The following is a 23,498-nucleotide window of genomic DNA, read 5'->3' as shown; positions in this document are numbered from 1 at the left end:
GCCATGTGAGCGGAACAAGTGCGTGACACGTCTCTTGCTGTAATTTATTAATCAGAGGGAATTGAAGTGCCAGGAGCCAGGGTGGTTATTTGCAGCAGTTTATCAATGATAACCCGGCTGCTATTCCCATCTGCGCTTAGTTCCCTTGCGGGGGACTGACCATTGCCCTAGTGCCGAAACAAGATTCTTTCTGGTCGTTTTAGGGGGAAAAAATCCTGTTTACAGAGGAACGGCCAAAAGAAATCAAGGGGGAAGTTTGCTGACAATACACCTGGGACTTCAGGTGAGGATGCCTGTTGGTTTGGATTTGAAGCTGCCTTCTCTTACACCCCTTGCCGTGCTCCTCTCCTCTTCTCTCAAACACTCCCATACCCCTGGGGAAAAGGGCCGCTTTATTGTGGAGAAGGACAATCCCCTGCAGGTCCTGAACTCCACCTGCCCTTCCCCATAAACACCACGGCTCGTCAGGAAACACTTATTACAGAGAGCGCCTGCCCATGATCAGGACCAGAGGGGGCCAAATCCGGCTGCGAAGTGCAATTGATGGGGAGGAGGAGCTGAGAAAGCATCGGGGCGCCAGACCAGCGTGGAGCCTCCATCAGAGGGCGACCCCCTGCCCGTTTGAAACTGGGCCGCGTGTTCACAGATGTACGTAGACAACAGTGGGGGCGGGGACTGGGCCGTGCAATGAAGTGTCACTTTTACTTCTCCGGAGTTGCAGCTTTTCATGTGCTGCACGCCCCAGCCCCCCCCCCGGAACATCTTCTCCTGGCGCCCGTGTCAGACAGGGATGAGCTGCCCGTCAGGGCTGTAGCGTGTTGCTGCAAAGGGCTCGGCTCGCTGACTGTGCTGGAGTTTTGGAGGGAGTTTGTGCATGTGGTCAGTCGCTGTGTTGCTAAGCCAGCCCCCAGCTCACATTACACACTGCTGTATTTATAACCTCTCCGAGCCGCTTCCCCCTGCAAGCAGTTCTCTGGGACCACCTTCTATTGGCTTTAACCTCTCCCACTTCTTGACATCTGAGTAGCTCTGAGAAAGCTCAATCGAGGTCGAGTGTGTGTGTGTGTGTGTTTTTTTTTTAATGCAACGGAGACTGGCCACTAGGGCTAAAGACCTGGATTATCTGAGCTCTGCTGCTGAAAAGTGTGTCGTTGCCGTTTTGGAAAAAAAAAATCCCCAACCAAGCCCTATCTGTTTACAGTGCAAGTTGACAAAGGGTGGTGGAGTTGGATCCTTCCTAAACTCTCCTGCCTGGAACCTGAGACTTGCATGCCATGGATCACACACTCTTTGGCTGCCTGCGCAGCCCTCATGCCACCGCACAGGGCTTGCACTCGTTCTCACAGTCTTCTCTCGCCCTGCATGGAAGATCTGACCACATGTCCTACCCCGAGCTGTCTACTTCTTCCTCCTCGTGCATCATAGCGGGATACCCCAATGAAGAGGGCATGTTTGCCAGCCAGCATCACAGAGGGCACCACCATCACCACCACCACCACCACCATCACCACCAGCAGCAGCAGCACCACCAGGCTTTGCAGACGAACTGGCACATTCCTCAGATGTCTTCTCCTCCCGCCGCTGCCAGGCACAGCCTCTGCCTGCAGCCCGACTCAGGAGGTCCCCCGGAGCTAGGCAGTAGCCCCCCAGTCCTGTGTTCAAACTCCTCCAGCCTGGGCACGAATACCCCGACGGGGGCTCCATGTGCTCCCGGGGACTATGGCAGGCAGGCGCTGTCCCCAGTGGAAACAGAGAAGAGGTCCGGCAAAAGGAAAAGCGACAGCTCAGGTAAAGGCTCGTCCTTTGCTATTCTTGCGGGTGCGGGGCGCGAGCGCGTGTGGCTCCTCCTGGGGAGCGGGGGTCTAGAGAGAAACCATGGGCTTGATGGAGGGGCTGCGCTTCCCAGCCTTAAAGCGCCCTTTCTTCCAAGCCCTTCTCTGAGGACAGCAGGCTTCAGAGAGTCATAAAGCCGCGCTCAATGTCTCCATCATAACGCAAGTTTATCGGGAGCATGGAAAAGAGTGAGCACGTGATAGACCGTGAAATCAATTGTGAGCAGTTGCTTACGGTCAGGAGGGGAAACGTTTGTAGGTTTGATTAGTATTTAGCATCTGGTATTGTGGTTCCTCCCTCCTTCTCCTCTGTTTCAAGATAGCTCTGCTCTTTCCCACCCCCGTTCTTCTTTTGAGCCAGTGAAACATATTTCTGAACGCTTGCACAATCCTTGGAAACTTTTTCTTAGAACTGGAACTTTTGTCATGAATGCTAAGTATGTGTTGCATTCTAGGGTGCGTGTCTTATATAGAGCGTGTGTATAATATAGAATATAATTCATTATGGGGCATGAGTTGGAATTTATAAATCACCATGCAGTGAATCTCATTTTTACAATGCTTAGTATGTCATTTCATGTGCTTGGGCTTTCAGGAAGATTTTGCTGGACTTTTGATACACTGTTTTTGGTTTTTTAAGAAGGTGACCTGGCATATGCGTATATTCAGCCTATACAGAAAGGTGAAGCTTTATTATACTTTGAGTTTTATATCCCACAGCTGAACAGATTTGGGTTCTCAAAGTGGGGAAAGAAACTGTCAAAAATCCCATACTAACAAAACAGTGATCAAGGGGCAATACAATAGTTGCAACTGATGACATTTTTATTGTATATTCAAAATATTGAAAATGCAAGAGCAGACATACCAACAAAGCTGTTTTCTGCTAGTGAAGAGAAAATAAAAGGATTTTCCAGATTTTTACTAAAATTGACAATTGGAACCATGATCTTGATTCACTTGAAATGTCATTAATCAGGTTTTTAAAAGTTATAGAAAGTTCTGCTCATTTTTAAACTGCTTTTTGCAGTTACATTATATTTTCTTCTTTGCAGTTCTCCATGTCAGTTACATTAGGAAAGTTTTACAATAAATCAAGATGGGTTTGTAGCAGTTTACCTACTGTTACTATATAAGCTGAAATAAGTTCTCTGAAATATAAAAATCTGTCATTCACAGACACTTGCAGTTTTATTTCCAATTATACCTTCACTGTGTTTTTAAAGCAAACTTGCATCTTGATCATGTGAGGTCTGAGGAATATTAGATTTTTTTTTTAACCTGAGTTTTTGAAGGGAAGTAATTTTATGCTGGGTTGTGGGGGGGGGAGTCAGTAAATTTGTCAGTCATTTACAAATGTAGAAAATTAGAAGAAAGCATATCTGTGCTTCACAATACTAGGAAATGTTGATGTTGCTTTCCGTATTTTGCAATGCAAACACACAAATCCATAGGCATTAGCTGGGATTCTGTTGAAGTCATGGAATCTTTCCATTGACTTTAATGGGCAATTAGGTCGAGCCCTTAACCATGATCATGCTGATATAACAACATAGTCTGAAGTTAACTTTCTAAGACAATGTCTGTACACAGCCTCATAATCATAGTACAGCATACAACTTCCCCTCCCTGCCCCCGAAAAAAATATCAACTATGTTCAGGTATTCTGAATGGCTTGATCTAACAAGTCTCTTTAGACAATGACACAATAGTCACAATATTTTCATAATTTTAGAAGAATATTGTTTTCAGACCACAATATTTTACCACCCCATTCTTTTGTTTTAATCTGAACTTTTGTGCTGAATATTTGACATCAGTGTAATTTATGGCAGCAAATCTCATTTTTTAGGGCAGTCAGTGTATTTCTGCAGTTACCGCGGCAATTGCTGTTTGTTTTACTATATTTAACAAGGAATGTATGTGATGGATCATGCTTTTTGTTTCCTGAATCAAATTGCCATATGTTTTTAAAACATAACTGACTTTTTTATTTAATACTGATCATTTAGAGAACTTTTAGCCATCTTCCCCACTTTTAAACTTTTCTAGTAAATGTTTACAATTAATTATAAATTTAGAGTAAATAGCTAATCAGTAAACAAAGAAACTGTTCTGGTATAGCATCAGCAGTATCAGAAACTAGCTAATTAAGCACTAGTGCATATTTAGAGAAATACTTTCTTACCTCTATTTATCACTTAAGACAACAGAATATTTTGGGGTTATTCTTATGCTCTGAACATGTCCCCGTTTTTTTAACTAAATTAGCCTTGGGGCTACCCCAGTTTTGCGGTATCCAGCTTTCATTAATATAAACTGTTGACATCAGAAATGTTAACTCATAAAGTTGAGTTTTGACAATTGTCTATTCTAAAGAAACCAACATAACATCAATTAAAGCAACATGCATTATTTTTATTTCCTCAAAATGCTATATTTATTCACCCTTATAAAATTGTCAGGAAAGTTTCCCAGCAAAGACATGCATTTTTTCATGTTTATCTTTACCATGACGATAATGGGGAAAAGAACACTAATGCTATTTTATTTGTCCATCAAAAAAATTACTCTTTAAAGTCTCATACTCCTGTACACAGGTGAATGGAGAGGGGGAAAAACGTTTTTTTTATATACTTTGTCATAATTTTGTTCCTTGCTTAGAAAACAAGGTTAAATGTGCCTTAGAAATTATATAGGTAGACTGACTGATTTTTGGATCCCGCACTGGGGCCCGAGCAGGCTAGGAAATCACTTCTGAAGATAATGTTCAGTAAACTGCTGCATAAACATGGAGAAACTGTCAACTGTGTATAAAAGATTTGTGAATTATATGATGAGTGGGAAATGCCTCTTAGTCATCTCTTCCTGGATGCAGCAGGTCAACCTGCCTGGGCCCAAATGTGGGACCGTAAACCAGCATGAGGGGATATACAATGTTTAAAGGTCTGTGTGTGAGTTCATTTCTTTCAAATAAACATTTCTGATGTCAACAACAGTAATAAAAATAAGATGCCACGACATTATGATATATGCTGCAAACAAATGTATTTATATTAAAATGCAGTAACAGCCAAGATATTTGAGTGTTAATGAGAGGTAGATGAAAGCATATTCAATGAATAAGAAAAATATCCCTAAAATGTGTTGTTGCTTTATATGGTATGAGCTCTTTCATGAGGTATAATTTGGATTTTTTTTCCTCTCATAAATTGCCTGTGACTTCTGAAGCCATTTAATTTCACCATTGTAAAACAACAGGTGTTGTTTACAGAGGATATAAAACAAGTAACAAATGCAAAACTATTGTAGTGGTTGTCTAAATCAGCTTATTTGTGTCTAAATTTTCTTAAAACATCCATGATTTTAGGAAAGATGTGAGCCCAGGCGCACCTTGAAGACACAAAGTGTAATCTGGATTTCATGTGAAAGCAATTAACTTTCTGAGTATTTTAGGAAGTCTGAATTTCAATGGAAAAAATTTGAAAAGCTCCTACTATTCGGGGGAGAACTTCACAGCATAACTATTAGATAATGCAACAATCTAAGTGGATTGGGATATCTATTAGGCTAGATGAATATATATTAAAAGTGAATACATGAAGATATGCTATTGTGTATTGAATCCCAATGCCATTTAAAAATACTACTGTATTAAGTATGAAAAATTATTTTTTACATCTGACACATGAAGACTGTATAGAGTGCAGAGATATGCAGGGAGGTTGATGTATGTAAATATAGCTATATGTCCATTTGTATTTTTTAAAATGAACATAAAATGCCATCATACATGTAGTCTGTGCTGTGCCTTATAAGAAACTGCTTTTAAAACCTAAATACTATAAATGTACTGTCTAAAATGATCACGTCAAAGCAAGTCATTTTGATAAATGACTATAAATAGTGTGAATTCATTGGTTTCAATGACTTCTGATTGCTTTCTAAAACATTTCAGTAAGAAAAATGAGCTGCACCCGCATAATCAAAAGGACTGTGTAACTGATTCATCAATATGTCTATACTTTTCAGTGTGGCTATAATGGAAGCAAGAGAAATACATGTTATTGGCTGAAAACTTTCTCTGGAAAGAGTTAATTTGTTAATTATGTTTGGGATGTAATATCAAAACATTACTTATCATGAAGGGAAAATGTCAAAATATGTAGGTTATACAAATCAGAGAGGTATGTACCAAATGTATTGAAGTCAAATTGAATGATCATGCTATTTTAAAGAGAAATACAATACAGATGATTCCGTATCAGAGACTAGTGTTGCATATTGCATTGCTTAGTGGATTGTTTTATTGGACAAAATTTACAGTAATTTGTTCACTTCGCTCAGCGCAAGTATAATTAACAAAACAGAACTGTATTTTTCATAGATTGTACAAATTAAAATATAATTTAAAATCTAAAACTCCTTGCTCTTAGCAAAATGACAGGTTTGATATATTTTATCACATCCCTTTGCATTAACTATGGATGGAAAATAGCACAGTCATACCATCTAATTTGAATTGCTATCTGTTTAGGTGCAATGAAATTCATTTGTAGCTACAAACATTTATGCCCTCCTATTAAAAAAACAAAGATATCAAGGCCTCAATCCAGAAAAGCATGTGCGTAACTTGCTGAGTTGTTCCATTGCTTATAGTTAAGCACATACTTAAATGCATTGCTGGATCAGGCCCAGTTTTTTCTATAATACACCAACAGAACTATGTAATTCTGTCTTACTTTATATTAACCAGTAGCCAGACTTACAAGTAAAGTCAGTGAAAATTTTGTCTACAGAAGGAGTGCAATATTAGGGTCCATCGTAGAGAGACACTTACACACAAAGAGATACAGGAAGTGTGAAAATATATGAAGAACTGGAAATTTTACAAAAGCCAAACCACTGAAAATTCCATTTAAAAATCACAACAATACATTATTTTTAGGATTTTAAATTTATTGGAAAGTGGGGGAGGGGAGGAAGGGAAGAGTGCCAGTTGCATAACTGAAACACACATTCCAGCAATAGAGTGGATATCAATTTAGGTATCACCTAATGGTTTGAACAAATGCTCATCTGAAATTACCTAAAATTGTATTTAATGTTGTGGTTTTTAGCACTAGGGAATAACAACACCCAAACTAACAGATCCTATTTAGAGTGTAATTCTAATGTTCATAGTTCTTACAATAGCACCTGAGAAGCGAACATATGCCTTAGGATTTTTTCTTTCATATAGTTTTCCTTTTTAGACATAAAATAGCAACTAGTTTGTAATCTCCATGGTGTTTTAAGTGTACTCGTTCATCTGAATTCAATTAGACATTTTGGAATCTTCATTTTTTTCATTTTTTATAATTCATTGGTCTTCATGCACTTGATTCTCCCCCTTTGAAATCAATAGGAGTAGGATCAGGCCCTTCATCTTTAAATTCAAGGCTAGGTGATCACATTCACTTTTATAATGCCCTTTAAGAATCATGCATTTTATACTGTCCTTTAATACTCATGGAACATTCCTCCGTATTATCTCTTATAAACTTAGCAATGGGTCCCAAACAAATTTTTGCTGTGGCTCAAAAGTTATGGTGGCCAGACATAAAGTTCATGATGGTCTCACTTGAGAATCACTCGTTTTGTGTACAGTGTGAGTGTTTCCTATATCGTTTTTTTCTCCTTTGGTAAGATGTCCTGTACAAGCAGTTTTCCATGTCCAAATATGGCGCTTTAACAGTATGCCTTAGTTTGCTAGAGTGAGCAAAGCTAAAAATTCATCGAAGAGTCATCAACTTAATGAGGGTTTTTTTCGTGGGAAGAATTCTCCACAGGTCCGCGTCTTTGTTCTACTCCTCTAAGTTTTTATGTATTTACAGAAATCAGTGGGACTGTTCCTTACCATAAAGTTATTGTTGTGCGTGTTTGTAGTATTGGGGACCAACATCTTTGATTATTCAAACTGGATGAATTTTTAAAAATCTAATTTATGTGTCTCCTTTATATATTGTGGGTGAAATCCTGCCTCCACTAAAGTCAATGACAAAACTCTCATTGACTTCAGTAGGGGCAAGATTCACCCTATGTGTTTACTTTATACACATGACTCAGTTCAGGCAAGGAAAATAGACTGATTATTCTCTCTTGCGGTTATAGCTATGGTCATTTTCTGATTCTTGCATGCTAGCACTAGATACCTTTGACAAATGTTACAGAGGAATGTTTATTTCACAAAAGAAAAACTGGATTGTTTTAATTTTATAGAAACATTTATACACTTAGAATTAATAAATACATATTACATAATCTACATTTTGGGACAAATTTGACAAGATCATATCCCTTTAAAAATATTGCTTTCATAGCCAAGATGTGAATCATTTAGATACTTTTCATTCGTTGCTTTTTTTTTACAAAACCTTATCTAAAATGTCACTGGTATTGTGTAGACAGCTGCATAATAGTATATTAAGATTCACAGAGTGATGCAGTAGAGTAAAACAATTCATAATACATACTTTATAATAATAGTGTAAATTACTGTGCTGTTTATCCTTTACTTTTATGAATGTAGATTGCTTCTAAATAACTTTGACCATTAGGTCAATGAACAAATGTCAAAGTCCTCTTAATTTTAAAGCCAGTACATTAACATAATACTCATTATAGATCAAAGAATAGGACCTGAGGGTAAAATGTTGGCCTCATTACAGTCAACAGCAAAACACTCACTGACTTTAATAGTCAGGATTTTGCTCTGAGTTTTGGAAGGGCCTCAGACTTTCTGCCAGAAAATAATTTTGGATTCATTTTATAGCACTTATACAACCTGATTTGAAGGTGCAGGTGTTATATAATATGCCTGCAATTATGTGCAGGTGCAAAAAACAGGCTGCTTCTGAAAATCAGAAGCTAAATGTTTTAGTTCTTAACAACTGAGTAAACTTAGTGATCCAATCCTACATGCATTGAAGTCAGTGGGACTTGCACTTCAATTCACAGGGAGTAAGTCCAGCTTCAATATCTTATTGATAACTACTTACACATAGGCCTTGGGTATTGGAAAATGGGACCCTTAAATATATGAAAAATAACAAGACGCTAAGGATATTTAAACTCAGTTGAAAGAAAAGTTCTTTTGTAGATTGAACCTACATTACCGTTTACATTTCTTTTTAACTGATGAAACAAAATAGTTGGCCCAACAGAGGACGAAATAAGTCTCAGAGGAATGATTCAAATCATTCAGTTACTATGGAAGAGCATCATTTTACTAAACCAATAAAATCCTGTGGATTATGAAACGCCAAAGGAGAGCCAAAGAAGCCTTTATTATTATTTTTTAAGCTGCTTCTTGGACTGGAGGAAAAAAATTGGTTCACTAATATTATTTATGGTAAGTAAAGTATGAAAAATTAGATTTGAAACAGATTACTGCAGGTTGTGCTGCAATCTAGGTGCGGTGTTCCTTTTTTCTGTCCCCACTCTCTCTGATCTACAATAGCTATTTTTAATTTTAAAAACTGAGCTTTAACAAATACTGCCATGCATCATCTCCGTAATACACACTGGGAAATTTATCCATCACCACTGTAGCTAATATTTTTAGTGCTGAAGGCCTTCATCCTACGAAGATTTAACTAGATGCTTAACTTCACACATTGCAAGTGAAATCCTGGCCCATTTGAATTAAATGGAAGTTTAGCTATTGACTTCAGTGGGACAAGGGTTTCTTCCTGTTAGCAGCTGCACTGACTTTGATAGCTCTACTTACCTGCCTGGAATTAAGCATGTGCTTAAATGTTTTGGTGAATTGGGGCTTTAGTCTCTGTCTTAAATTTCCAAAAAGACACTGTTTTATTCTTTGGTCCTGAAAGTAAAGTTGGACATGTGATCTGACTATACAGCTGAAAACCTAAAGAAAGTTGAAGAAAAAGTGGTGGGATTTTGTCCTGCCTTTCAAGTGGGAACCAAAACCAAACCAATCCAAAACAACTCTGGAAAGGATCCCTATAGACAGGAAAATTCCATGAGGTTCCCTTAATGTAGATTCCCACAAATGTTTCTTTTGAGGATGGGACTCTAATGGATGCTGTTAGGGAATCCTGTACAACTAGCTGTCTCTGCCCTTAAAGGGGATTCCAGTTCCCTAGCACAGCGGTGCTCCATGCGGAATATAACATAGCTTGGGGCTCTGCTACATTTTCATGCATTCTTTGGGGTGTTTGTATGGAATGAAGCATATTCCCCACCTCACAAGCTCCAATCCCATGCGCTGCCCACACGTGGATCCCAGATCTCTCAGAAATCTCTGCATTAGGTGTTGGGAGAGGGGACACTGTTGAGGAAGTGGCCGACGTCACTGCTCCTGCCACTTCCCTGTGAGCTAGGAGACTTTCAGTCATGGTGGTACCCCCTTTTCAGACAAATCAGGGGGAATAATTGGGCCTGTTTTGTGCAGGCAAAATATCCAAGATGGATACATAATTATCTATGGTTCTGACCCAGCAAAACCCTTAAGCAAATATTTAGATGTGTTTAGGCCTGATCCAGTCTGAGTAACTCCTTGTGTTGATTCCTAATTCTTCTGTAAGCTTTGAGCATTTCTCCTATCTGTCTACATAACTATTTGGCCCCATGATGCTAGTGACTGAGAATCTACACATCATTCCTTACACATATATTAAAGATATATACATTTTTTCTTTCTCAGCTAACATATAGTGCATACTACAAAAATCAAGTTACAAATAAAGAATTTTTTCTCTTGTCTTTTTCCTTCCTAATGAACAGACTTTTTAAAAATAAAATTTAGGACAAGCTGATTATATTTTTTTAGGTAAAATATATAAAGCTCAAAGTGACTGTTAAATAAGAGTTTGAGAACAACTATACTAAGCTAGATGCTCAGCTGGTGTAAATTGGCACACCTCCATTGGACTCAGTATTGCTACACTGATTTACCCTAGCTGTGTGACAGTTTCTTAGTGATGAACTGTACAAAATGTTTTCCATTGAAAGAAAATAGTACGACAACTTATAATTAAAATATGTCAATATGAGCTAAGGGTCCTTAGCTCTTAACTCACTGAAACGTATGTTCTTGAAAATCAATCTTCAAAGAAACCCAGTTGAAATTCTGCAAGATGCTCCGAGCACTCCCCTCTTGCTGAAGTTAATGGGATGCAAGAGCACTGCAAGCTCTAGTCTATAATTAGTAGTAAAGTCTTGCTACTATTACAAAGTTGAAAGTAACATGCTGACGCAGTTATATTATTGACTATAGTCTTGTTTCAGAAAAAATCTGGATTTGTGCTGCAGCTAAGGCCTAATCCTGCAGGAAGTTAATTTAGCCTTCTCAAGGACTTGAGGAATCAATCAGGCCCTTACTGTGTGTTTTCTATATTTTTTTGTTTGTTTGTTTTTAATGTTGGAGGGAGATTGTTTGGTTTTTATGCCTTAGAGAATTTAGCACCTTTTTCATCCACTCAGAGAGGGAACAGTGCCTTTACATTCCAGTTTCTCTTAAAGGGTAGTGTTTATGTGATACTGACCTAAAATAAATAAAGAAATGGAGTGACAAAAGACTATGTAGGACTATGTAAATGTGTGTCAGTGAATACAAGGTGAAACAAAATTAGCTATGTATAGACAGCATAAGTGAGGAAAATAGGAGGATTAATTAGTGCACGCAAAGTTCTTGGAACTCTATAAATACAAAGTATTCTCTTCTTAAAGTTAGCATTTTGTATGCTAGTGATAACGTGGAATTTAGTAATCACTTCTATAATTGGTTTAAAAAAGATTATATTAAGTCATCCACATTTATGGAATTATTGTTTTAAAATGTTAGTAGATCAAATATCTTTAAACGTAATTAAAATATTGGTGTGAAAAAACACAGAAGAAAAGCTGGAGATCATAATTTAAACCAAATCTGAATATTTAGGGATTGAAGGACTAATCTGCCAAACTTCCTTGTATGTTTTGTGTTTTGAATTTTACTTCCCTTGTTCTCCCACTCCCAACTCTTTTTATATTTTAATACGTTACTACAGTTTTATAAGAACAAACATCTTTATTGCTTTAATAGGTGCGAATGCAGAGAAATCTAATACTAGGAAACCTCATATTTCATGGGTTCCAAACTGAAATTTAGACCTAAGGAAGGTCTCATTTGAGATAGATATTTTCCATGCCAACAGACTTTGTAGGAATTTAACATTTTTGTTTTTTGCAAACATATCACCAGGGCTTTGCCAGACATGACACCCAAACAAACATGTCTTTTTGGATGGAGCTAGTATGTTTCAAGTACAGTGGCTAAATGTGTTCAACAGCTTGACTGTGTTTAGTGAAATATCATTTATAGACAGGCCTGATCCTACATTCGGAGATGGTGGGGCCTTCAAGTCCTACTGAAATCACTCAGCCCCTTTTTGGATTGGGCCTTTTGTAAACTGAACTGCATACCTGCTTGTGTAAAGCCCTAATCCTGAAAACATTTAACAGTGCACTTAGCTTTACTGTCATGCATCTGTAACCTACACAGAAGGGAGAAAAGTCTAAACTTGTACTGGATATGATTTACTTACCAATTCTGTGCTATAGAAATCCTCTCTTACTTGCGGAGACCGTTAATTCATATCCTTGAGAGAGGCTACAGTTGTTTTTTTCTATAGGAACCATCTAAAAAGTTGATTCACTTTTTTCTTCTTCTTCTTAGGAATCCAATACCAGTCTTTATCACAACACACACACACACACACACACACACACACACACACACACACACACACAATTTGCAGTGTCAACTTTTTTCCTTTTTTTTAATTGAATGACTCTCCAAAAATAAATCATTACTCTCAGACTGCTAGATTAACATAATTAACTAGAGATTTGCTATTTTCCTTTAAAATGAAGAATCTGAAGCAGAGGCAACCCCTAAAATATATACATCTAAACCTCACAAAATAAGCAAATGGATTAGGACTTCTGCCAGTCGGAGATCTGCTTTCACATAGGTCATGACAACTAGGTATAGACATTTATTTGTATCACAGAACCAGTTTTTTCAGCATGCATGATACTGAGCACAAACAGAACATCAAATATCCACAGCTGCAGCTGTTCGGTTCAGTGGTGTGATACGACTCTCACAAAGACATTAAGCCTCTAGTCTATGATTTCTACTTTGGTGTTTTCCCAGTCTCAATCCCAATGACTTCTGTAAAATTACCGGAAACTATATTGAGGTCCAACCTACAGATTCAGTCTGGGTTACCCCCCATAGCTGTATCTTTTCCATGTGTGGCTGGGCTGTATCTGTCTGACTGGTGCGCAAATCAAAATGGCTGCCAGTTATGTACCCCTGACAGAACTCACTACTGACTGGACAGGAGCTTCCAGCTTCTAACTAAGGGTGTAATGTGTGTACTGGAACGTCTCCCCTTATTGAAAACTTCCATGCACGTTTTGGAGCATGATTAGCTTCCTGCACTCCCTCTAGTGCTGAAATAGCAACTTTTTGTTTGAAATGACTCAAGCCTCTATACTGCCCTCTTGTCTGGGAATGTTTCCATCTCCACTCAGAGCAAGTAGAAACAGCAGCTGTAATTATAGCAATACGATTTTTGACTGAACACTAGAAAAAGGAGTGGAGGCAAAAAGAGATAAGGGGGTTACACATAGACCCAGTGGGACTACTCACAGTAATAAAGTTAAGCACATGCATAAGTGATTGCAGGATTTGAGCCTGTACCTGTGGCTGTTCTGTTGATGACTTTAACTTTTTGGCCAAGAAACTTATCCAATTGTACTGCCTATGGGTGGATCTCAGACAAAAATATTCTTTATGCAGGACCTTATTTCATTTTGTGTTTTTCAAGTCTGCCTCAAAAACTAATTTGTAGTCTTAATTCACAAAATATATAAATATGGAGGCTGCATTCATGTTACCACTGAAACATGATTGACTTTCTTATATACAAAGAAGTGAAAAGCATGCAGCTAAACATGCAGTGGGATGTAGCATGGGTGGTGGTTTTAATGCTGCCCATCATGCCTGCCCTGTGCCCATATCTGACAATAGCACCTTTTTTATACACCAATAAGCACCTGAAATGGATTAGGGTGAAATTCATCTGGGTCCAAAAGGCACAGACCCTATGCAGGACTGTATGGGAGTCTGCTGGATGAGTAGTGTCCTGGGACACTTGTGCATTTCCTATGTTCTGCAGGAAGATCTCTCTGCAAAATCTGCATAGGCCCCCATGGATGACCACACTGGGACAGGCCGGGGAGAAGCTGCAGTATGTTGTGTGACTGTCATGGGGGAATGCTGTCACTAGTCTGCCTTTGGCCTTGAGTATGAGTGTGTTGAATTTAACCTGCCCAATTTTTCCATCCTCTACAGAGCTCAAATAGTCAGGCTTTATCTGGGTAGAGTGGAATATGAAATGAATACAGCATTTCATCCCTTCCTGCAGAAAAACTTACAGAAGGAGGAAGAAGTACTCACAAAACAATACAAAATGAATGTGTGGGGAAACCTAAAGCATTCTCCTTACAGGGGAAGGAGGAATTAACTGTATGGTGAGGGCATGACTTCATGGTTAGAGGATCTATGCTGATACCGCAGACCTCCTGTCCTCTAGCTCTGTAGCAGCTTTGCCATTGGTTCCCTAGTCCAAGGCTATGTAATACCTCTTACTGTAAGCATGGTTGAAGCTGTGGATTGGAAGATATTATCTGCCACTCAAGTGTGCAATGTGGGATCATCTTTGACTTCTCCTCTTCTCCCACACTCATCCAGGCTGTTTTGCTGCTTCTTCCTTCATGTGATATCAAAAATCCAACCCTTCTTTTCTGTCATCTTGTCCATGCTCTGGGCATCTCTGTCTTGATTACTATAATTTCCTCCCTGACTCCAGTGTTGTCACCTCCACATAGTAGGAAGTTATCTGAGAAACCGTGAAAAGTTGCTATTTAAGCTTTCAAAATGTGTCAAAAATGTCACTAACCAATTTCCACAAAATTCAGCAGCAAATTATATGTATATACACGAGATGGTAAATTTTCATGACAAACACAATACTGAAATAATGCATTATAGAATTTCTATACACACTAATCCCTGAAAATGTTTTTAGATTGTAATTCGTATTCTAATAGGAGTTTGTCATAGAGTTTTTAAGTGCTTAATTGGGCATGTCTTTGGAAGGAAGCGCATTCCAGGGCTTGGGCTGAGAGACTGTGAATGAGAGGAAGGGTTTGACTTGAACTCCTGGTGGCAGAATAAATGCTTAGCAAGTAATTGGGGTACAGCTTCAATTCCTTGCTGGAGGAGAGGGGGTAAAAAGCCAGATCTAATGGGGAGGGGAGGTGGAGCAGGGGAGGATACAACTGCCCCAAGGGGAAAAGTTATGATCTTCTGCTTAGTAAAAACAGTGACCAGGGCGCCACTCCCTGGGCGAGGGTGATGCAGGAAAAAAATGTTGACAACAGATCTTTGAACCTTTGGCCACTGAAATGTAAACTGATTAAAATCTCCTCCAAGAAGTAGGGAGCTGGCTTGTCTATCTGGGCAATTCCTTGTGACTCTGCTGAACCTGCCCCCATTACTAGCTTCTGCGCTCACCCTGCCTGAGTGAGAGGACGCTCCTAGCTGCTGAACAGAAAGCAGCAGCAATGCTGGGTGCTCCCTCTCTGGCTGGATAGTCTTGGCAGCTGAGTTAATTTTGTTATCATTTACCAGCTCCATTGGAGTCTCTCAGTTGGTAGGGGGCTGGGCAAGGGGTTTCATGGCTATCCTGGTTACATGGGGCAGGGCTGGGGTCCCCCCCTACTTCTTTTGGCTGGCATTTGGCTGTCTCTCCAGGCCTCCCTTTGCTTTTTGCACATTACTTTCCATAATGCCACTGCTGCCTACAAGCAACTACAACAGTACACAGTCATCATCAGACGGGTGCCGCTCACGTCGCATCTGGCTAAGGTTGTGTAGACGTAATTACATTGACTTGGTGTACAACAGAATGTGATAAGAAGAGCATTGAATGGATTTTATTAACACTACTGAGCTGCTCATGAATGATTTTGTGACCATACAAATTGGCGACTTCTTTCTCTGAATATCACTATAATTGTCAGTGAAAGTCACTGGTCGCCTTGACGCTTATTTGCTCACTAGGTAAACCAAAAAGTCACTAAATCTAGCGACAAAATTGCTAAGTTATCAACACAGCACTGAATTCCACATTGTTCCTGCTAAAATGATCCTATCCGTTGATCAGACCAGATTACGTCCCCCTTAGAATTCTGCTGGCTCTCACTTGCTTGATCTAATCAATGGTAAAGGTCACATCTTCACCTGTAGGACTCTGCACAACTGCACCTCAGCCTACATCTCTGATATTGTTTCTCATCTAATCCTATCTCACCTTCTTTGCTCCATCTTGTTTGCTCACTTCCTTTTCCCACTCTCATTCTTATGCCTTCTTCTGTACTGTTCATATGCCTGAAATGAACTCCCAATTCCAGTATACCATCCTCTCTCATTCAGCCGTTCCTAAATCCTCATATCTTTCATGGGATCTTACAATCCCAGGTTAGTCAAATGCCTCCTGCATCTCAATGTTGTATAAGAAAGAGAAAGTAACCAAAAAAAAAAGAAGTCAACACGTGTACATCTGCCATTTGTGTTGTCTTCTCTCTCTTCTATATTTCAAGCTCTTCATGGTAGAGACAGTTAATCTTGTATAGCACTATGGAAGGTGGTGTTTGTGGAAGTAGCTACAGTAGGATTATGAGCTAGAGACAATGATGATGATTAATATTTAGTGCTGTTAATGTGCTTAGAGATGTATAATATGCAGAAGAAAAGTGTTTGCAACTTCCTTTTTCATTCTTTATGGAGCCAGTGGTGCAAACGTGGGAGTTATAATCTCCCTGAAATTCAGCCTTTAATTCCAGCCTGTTAGGTGATAATTCCTGCATTCTAGGAGTAGGAAGGGGGAACCTGCATGGAGAAGAATGAAGCTTCACTATAGGTGGAATGAAAATTTGTTTAACTAATGGTCTTCTACTCCATTACTCTGTAGGTGGAGTTTCACAACTTGAATAAAGTAAATAATTTCACAGCTCCACTTATGTACTGTGGGGATAGGCACATTACAAATGCACAGATAACTTTGGTCAGTCTGTCCACTGTATCTAATTGGGCAATAATCAGGTTCCATTATAGTATTCCATTTTTGTATGCTTGCAGAGCAATTCAGTTTTGGAGAAACTTCCTCATGATATTTGAACGCTTAGGGTTGGCAATTCAGCAATTGCATTAAATGTTCAGAAAGTTTCATTGTAATATCATAAGAATGGCCATACTAGGTCACACCAAAGGTCCATCTAGCCCAGTATCCTGTCTACTGACAGTGGCCAATGCCAGGTGCCCCAGAGGGAGTGAGAGACTTTGGTGAGGGACCTTGTCAAAGGCTTTCTGGAAATCTAAGTACACTGTGTCCACTGGATCCCCCTTGTCCACATGTTTGTTGACCCCTTCAAAGAATTCTAATGGATTAGTAAGACACAATTTCCCTTTACAGAAACCATGTTGACTTTTGCCCAACAATTTATGTTCGTCTATGTGTCTGACAGTTTTATTCTTCACTATTGTTTTGACTAATTTGCCCGGTACTGATGTTAGACTTACCGGTCTGTAATTGCCGGGATAACCTCTAGAGCCCCTTTTAAATATTGGCATTACATTAGCTATCTTCCAGTCGTTGGGTACAGAGGCCAATTTAAAGGAAAGGTTACAAACTCTAGTTAAAGCAGCAGAGAGTCCTGTGGCACCTTATAGACTAACAGACATATTGGAGCATGAGCTTTCGTGGGTGAATACCCACTTCGTCGGATACACGAAAGCTCGTGGTCCAATACGTCTGTTAGTCTATAAGGTGCCACAGGATTCTTTGCTGCTTTTACAGATCCAGACTAACATGGCTACCCCTCTGATACTTGAAACCCTAGTTAATAGTTCCGCAACTTCACATTTGAGTTCCTTCAGAACTCTTGGGTGAATGCCATCCAGTCCCGGTGACTTGTTAATGTTGAGTTTATCAATTAATTCCAAAACCTCCTCTAGTGACACTTCAATCTGTGACAGTTCCTCAGATTTGTCACCTACAAAAGCCGGCTCAGGTTTGGGAATCTCCCTAACATCCTCAGCCGTGAAGACTGAAGCAAAGAATTCATTTAGTTTCTCTGCAATGGCTTTATCGTCTTTAAGCACTCCTTTTGTATGTCGATCATTGAGGGGCCCCACTGGTTGTTTAGCAGGCTTCCTGCTTCTGATGTACTTAAAAAACATTTTATTACCTTTTGAGTTTTTGGCTAGCCATTCTTCAAACTCCTCTTTGGCTTTTCTTATTAGATTTTTATACTTACTTTGCTCCTTTCTATTTACCTCACTAGGATTTGACTTCCACTTTTTAAAGGAAGTCTTTTTATCCCTCCCTGCTTTTTTTACATGCTTGTTAAGCCATGGTGGCTCTTTTTTAGTTCTTTTTCTCTGTTTCTTAATTTGGGGTATACATTTAAGTTGGGCTTCTATTATGGTGTCTTTAAAAAGCACCCATGCAGCTTGCAGGGATTTCACTTTAGTCACTGTACCTTTTAATTTCTGTTTAACTAACCCTTTATGTTTGCATAGTTTCCCTTTTTGAAATTAAATGCCACAGTGCTAGGCCGTTGAGATGTTCTTCCCACCACAGGGATGTTAAATGTTATTATATTATGGTCACTATTTCCAAGTGGTCCTGTTACAGTTACCTCTTGGACCAACTCCTGCACTCCACTCAGGACTAAATCTAGAGTTGCCTCTCCCCTTGTGGGTTCCTGTACCAGCTGCTCCAAGAAGCAGTCATTTAAAGTATCGAGAAATTTTGTCTCTGCATTTCGTCCTGAGGTGACATGTTCCCAGTTAATATGGGAATAATTGGACTCCCACTATTATTGAGTTCTTAATTTTGATAGCCTCTTTAATTTCGCTTAGCATTTCATCATCACTATCACTGTCCTGGTCAGGTTGTCGATAATAGATCCCTAATGTTATATTCTTATTAGAGCATGAAATTACTATCCATAGAGATTCTATGGAACATGTGGATTCACTTAAGATTTTTACTTCATTTGATTCTACTTTTTCTTTCACATATCGTGCCACTCCCTCCCTTCCCTCTCCCCCACCCCCACATGACCTGTTCTGTCCTTCCGATATATTTTGTATCCTGGAATGATTGTGTCCCAATGATTGTCCTCAGTCCATCAGGTTTCTGTGATGCCTATTATATCAATATCCTCTTTTATCATGAGGCGCTCTAGTTCACTCATCTTATTATTTAGACTTCTAGCATTTGTGTACAAGCACTTTAAAAACTTGTCACTGTTTATTTGTCTGCCCATATCACTAAACTGTCTGTAAGGTGGGTTTGTAGAAAAACTGTATTAGAATTGAAACTCTGGAGACCTAAATTCTCAGGGGAGTATATCACAAGAACACAAAATTGGCTGTGATCCAGCTAGTCCCCAGTGGGCTTTTTTCCAAGTCACAAAACAACCACACAATTTGGCACAACTTTCAGGCTCAGGCAAGAGGATTCTGTTCCAGGACTGAAATAGCTAGTTTGCTGCATGCCAGGATTGAGGTGCATTTGCAGAGCAGTGTGAAGACACATTTACAGCTTTTGTCTGAACTTTACCTGCCTCTGGCTAATGATGCATCTCTTAATTTTGATGAGTAGTAATTTAATCTATTTAAAAAGCATAGAAACCAACAGCATTGCCTAATTAGATGTAGACACAGCTGCAAAATGAGGATGGAATTAAGCAACAGGTTGCAAGATTTATTAAACCTTAACACAAGGGAGGAGCGCTACCTGCCTATCACTCATACCAGGCATTTAATTGGTTCCAGTATGGCAGTTACAGGGCTCCTTACCATATAACTCATCATGTAGGGTATGATCTCCTCAGTTACCCCCTGGACTCAGCTCTCTCTGAGTCCTAGCACCCTCCCCACTGTAAGGGACCGGGAACAGAGGGTGCAGCAGAGTGGGGATCTTAGCCTGCGAGGGCCACAAGGTCTGACCTCAGCCCATGAAGGCCACAATCCTATATGCTTAAGGCCCAACACCAAAATCCCAGGTCTTTTACCTCTGGAACTGTTCATTTTATTCTCTTAACCACATTGCAAACCATCCACAAGTTGCAACAAATAAACAACTCAACCGCAGTACCTCTGTTGGGTACTAAGTGCATTCCTACTTAACCCACGTGAAGGTTCTGTGAGGAAGGCAAAGAACTCCCTGATCCTCTGCCAATTGGCCTATGGGGGGGAAAAATGCTTCCTGACTCCCTAAACAGGTGATTGGCTAGACCTGTAGCATCTGCTAGGCCAAGTTCCCATTCCTAGTTCAGGTGGGTAGTGTGGACTGTAGAATGGAGCCAGGTGAGGCTCCACACAGCCCCTGAGCTGGGCTAAATTCTGGGAGCTGAGGAATGCTATCTAATCAGCATCCTCTCCCCCATCTGGCCATAGTAGAATGACATCCGAACACCAACCTTCTTCCCCATTCTTTAACTGTAGTCCAAGCAAAGCTTTCTATAAACCAAAAAAGGAGACGAGCCAGAGCCTCCATGAGGTCCACTAGGGATTTCATTATTTCCAGTCTAATTAACATGGAAGGTACTCAGATATTATAGTGATAGCAGGCAAGAGGACAAAACCTAAGATAGCTAAGTGAAAATAGAACAGGAGAAGAACGCTAGCTACTGTATAAATATGAAGGTCTGGTTTTCATAGTGAGTTTGAGTCAAGTGTCACTGATCAAGGAAAATAGAAAACATTTTCATGAGTACAAAATGGTTTGGAAAAGGCATGGCACTCATTTACACAAGGATTGCAATATTTAACAAACTTGAATAATTCATTTAAATAAGTGACAGGCAGGAATGAAGCAGTAGTTTTAAAGAACAGAGTTCAGGGTGGTTTTCAGTACAGTACTACAGAAAGGCTAATGTATCAGGTTAAACAGTATGGTTCTGATTATGAAATATTCATTTTGATTTTTAAAAATAGCTTGCATTGATGAATATCCACTGGAAACTGTTCCACAGTGTAACAGATCTCGCCTTCAGAAATTTTTTCCTCATGTTAATCTTAAAGTGTTCCTGATTTTATCCCATTGCTGCTAGTTTTATGCTCTAGGACTATCCTAAATAATTACTCCTCTGTGCGCACCCTCTAGATATTTGCAGGCAGTTGATATGTGCTCCCTCCGCTAACCTTACTTAGTTAGGCGATGGGCTATTGATTTCTGCATTTTTAGTTTTTCCTACTGCATCAGTCATCCGGCTGTCTAATAATTTTTGTTCCTTTTTAACCTAACACTGTCCAACCTAACATTGTCTGAGCGTGAAGCTAAGAAAGGACTTGGCACCAAGGCAATTCAGAAAAAAAAATCCTTTTAAACAGGTTAATTTATATGTGAAACAAAGACCAATAGAAGCTGAAACTGTGAATATTTTAAAAAAAATAGACCTGCAACTAGAAGGGAAAAGTACTGCATGGTACAAATGCTAAAAGGATATATGAAGAGCTCTAGGTTGGCTATCTGCCTCCTTCCATTCCCAAAATGTCGCTAAATTACCATATGTGAATTAAAGAATGTTCTGCCAGTAATATTTATACATTTCTCAAAGCAGCTTTCTTTCATTCCAGTCTGAAAACCAGACTTCCACCAGTTGTCTGGGTTCTTGATTTTCACTGATTACTGAACTATAAATCATCTGCAGCTTTATTGGTCTTTAGGCTTTCTGAAATGAAAGTTAGGTTGTTTTCTTACAGGTTTCTCCAAATTAGTTTGATTTGTCGCTAACCTGCTAGAAGATGCTTATCCTAGGAGACTTTAATATTCACTATGGTAACCCCTTGCATATTTTCCCTGCAGGAACTCTTAACAATTTTGAACTTGTTTCTCTTTCACTACTTGTCCTCTACCCACTTTAGGACAAATTGTGCATGGCCCTTGCATAACTGCACAAAGGGGTGGATAGCACAAGAAACCTCTATTCTTCTTTACAGCCCCATGCAGGATCTAGGCACAGTTACAATCCATGTGTTCCCTTGAGCTCAGGAACTGAGCCTGTTACTGCCGGTAGGTGTCATAGTCCTGCAACTATACCCAGCTAGAAGGGACCTTCTGCAGCCTTCCAGGAGAAGGAAACACACAGTGCTATTCTATGCACCAGGGAACTCTGGGCAGCACTGTGTTTCTCTTGGGCACAATGCCTCAAAAAACTCCTGTTTGGTGTGGCGTCACACCACACTCAACACTGGTCTGTGTCCTAATGGCAGGATCTGGTTCTAAAGGTTCACATGTTCTTGGTTTCATTTATTCATTTGATGTGCAGTCTTCTGCTTTCTCTGCATTTTCACCGTATGTTGATTTTCAGTCTACTCACTTCATCCTATAATCTGTGAGTATTTGAATTCTTCAGTGCCAAATAAACTGGATTTATACTTCTTTATATGTTAGCCCAAACATGGTCTGAAAAATTAGTAATTGCTTTTCTTTTTATAATGACTAATTTGTCTTTATGTCTGCTAATAATCAAGTGATAGAAAATGTTGTAAATAGTCCCTGAATGAACATTTTGTTCAATTAGTACTTGATTCGCCTTATCATTAGTGGTAGTAATAGTATTGTTGTTAGTATTTTTTTAAGGATTTGAAAAGCTAGAAAAAGCTGGCAGTAAACTGAAAGAGCAATGGAAAGTTGGTAGCTGAAATATCATTTAGATTCATATGGAAGGAAAGAATTTGGGCAGATGATCAAAAAAAGCATGACTTTGCAGCAACAGTTCTTCTTTGCAGGTGCCTGAATGGGTACTTCTAGGTGTTGAGCTTTCATGTGCTAAGGCAGCTTTCAGACTCCAATCTTTCTGTTCATGATTATAAGTTTATGATCCATAAGTACTTTCTCATTGTCACAGACTTCTTTCCCAGTTGCCTCACTCCTATATTCTTTATGTATTTGCTCTTGTAATGGCCTGAAATTTTTCAGAGACATTCAGTGCAATCCCAACAGCTTGCCTTTGAATTTAAAGCAAGAACACCCCTTAGGCAGTTTAAAAACACTACAGTTTGATGCCAGTCCTGGTTAATGAGGACCAACAATTCCATCCTCTAATGTGCCTTCAAGAAGTTACCTTAAGAGTGCAGTGTGGTCAAAAGATTTGACATAGAACATATTTTGCACTAACTACCAGACCAAAACACATGCCTATTTATGTGATCTCTGGTGTTGCTGATTTTTTTTCTTTGATTTATAAATGACTCTTCCTATGTCATTAATGGTTATACTGAGGCCTCTGTCCTCCAGAGACTAAGCACATGCTTAACTTTATGTTCTGTTCTTACTGAGGTCAATACATTGAACTCAATAGGACTACACATAGTGCATAAACCTTAGCATGTATTAGTGTTTGTAAGATTGGGGTTAAATCAAGGTCACATAAAAATATAGTACACACTCAAATGATATCTGACTCTTAGTTTTCACATATACTGTTAGATGTGTTAGCATTGCAAACATTTATGTGACAGTAGTG

General features: G+C 39.3%; 1 protein-coding gene across 1 annotated transcript in view; it reads left to right on the top strand.

Annotated features, from left to right (window-relative positions):
* Positions 1–979: 979 nt before the first annotated feature.
* Positions 980–23,498, top strand: part of MEOX2 (mesenchyme homeobox 2) — an 80,003-nt gene continuing 57,484 nt past the window's right edge. The window contains exon 1 of the mRNA XM_050938712.1: positions 980–1,788. Coding sequence (XP_050794669.1) covers positions 1,275–1,788 — 514 coding nt within the window. The 5' untranslated portion in view covers positions 980–1,274. The remainder of the gene's footprint in view (positions 1,789–23,498) is intronic.

Source organism: Gopherus flavomarginatus, chromosome 2 (genome assembly GCF_025201925.1).
Source record: "Gopherus flavomarginatus isolate rGopFla2 chromosome 2, rGopFla2.mat.asm, whole genome shotgun sequence".
NCBI lineage: Eukaryota > Metazoa > Chordata > Testudines > Testudinidae > Gopherus > Gopherus flavomarginatus.
This window is presented reverse-complemented; position numbering and strand designations above follow the sequence as displayed.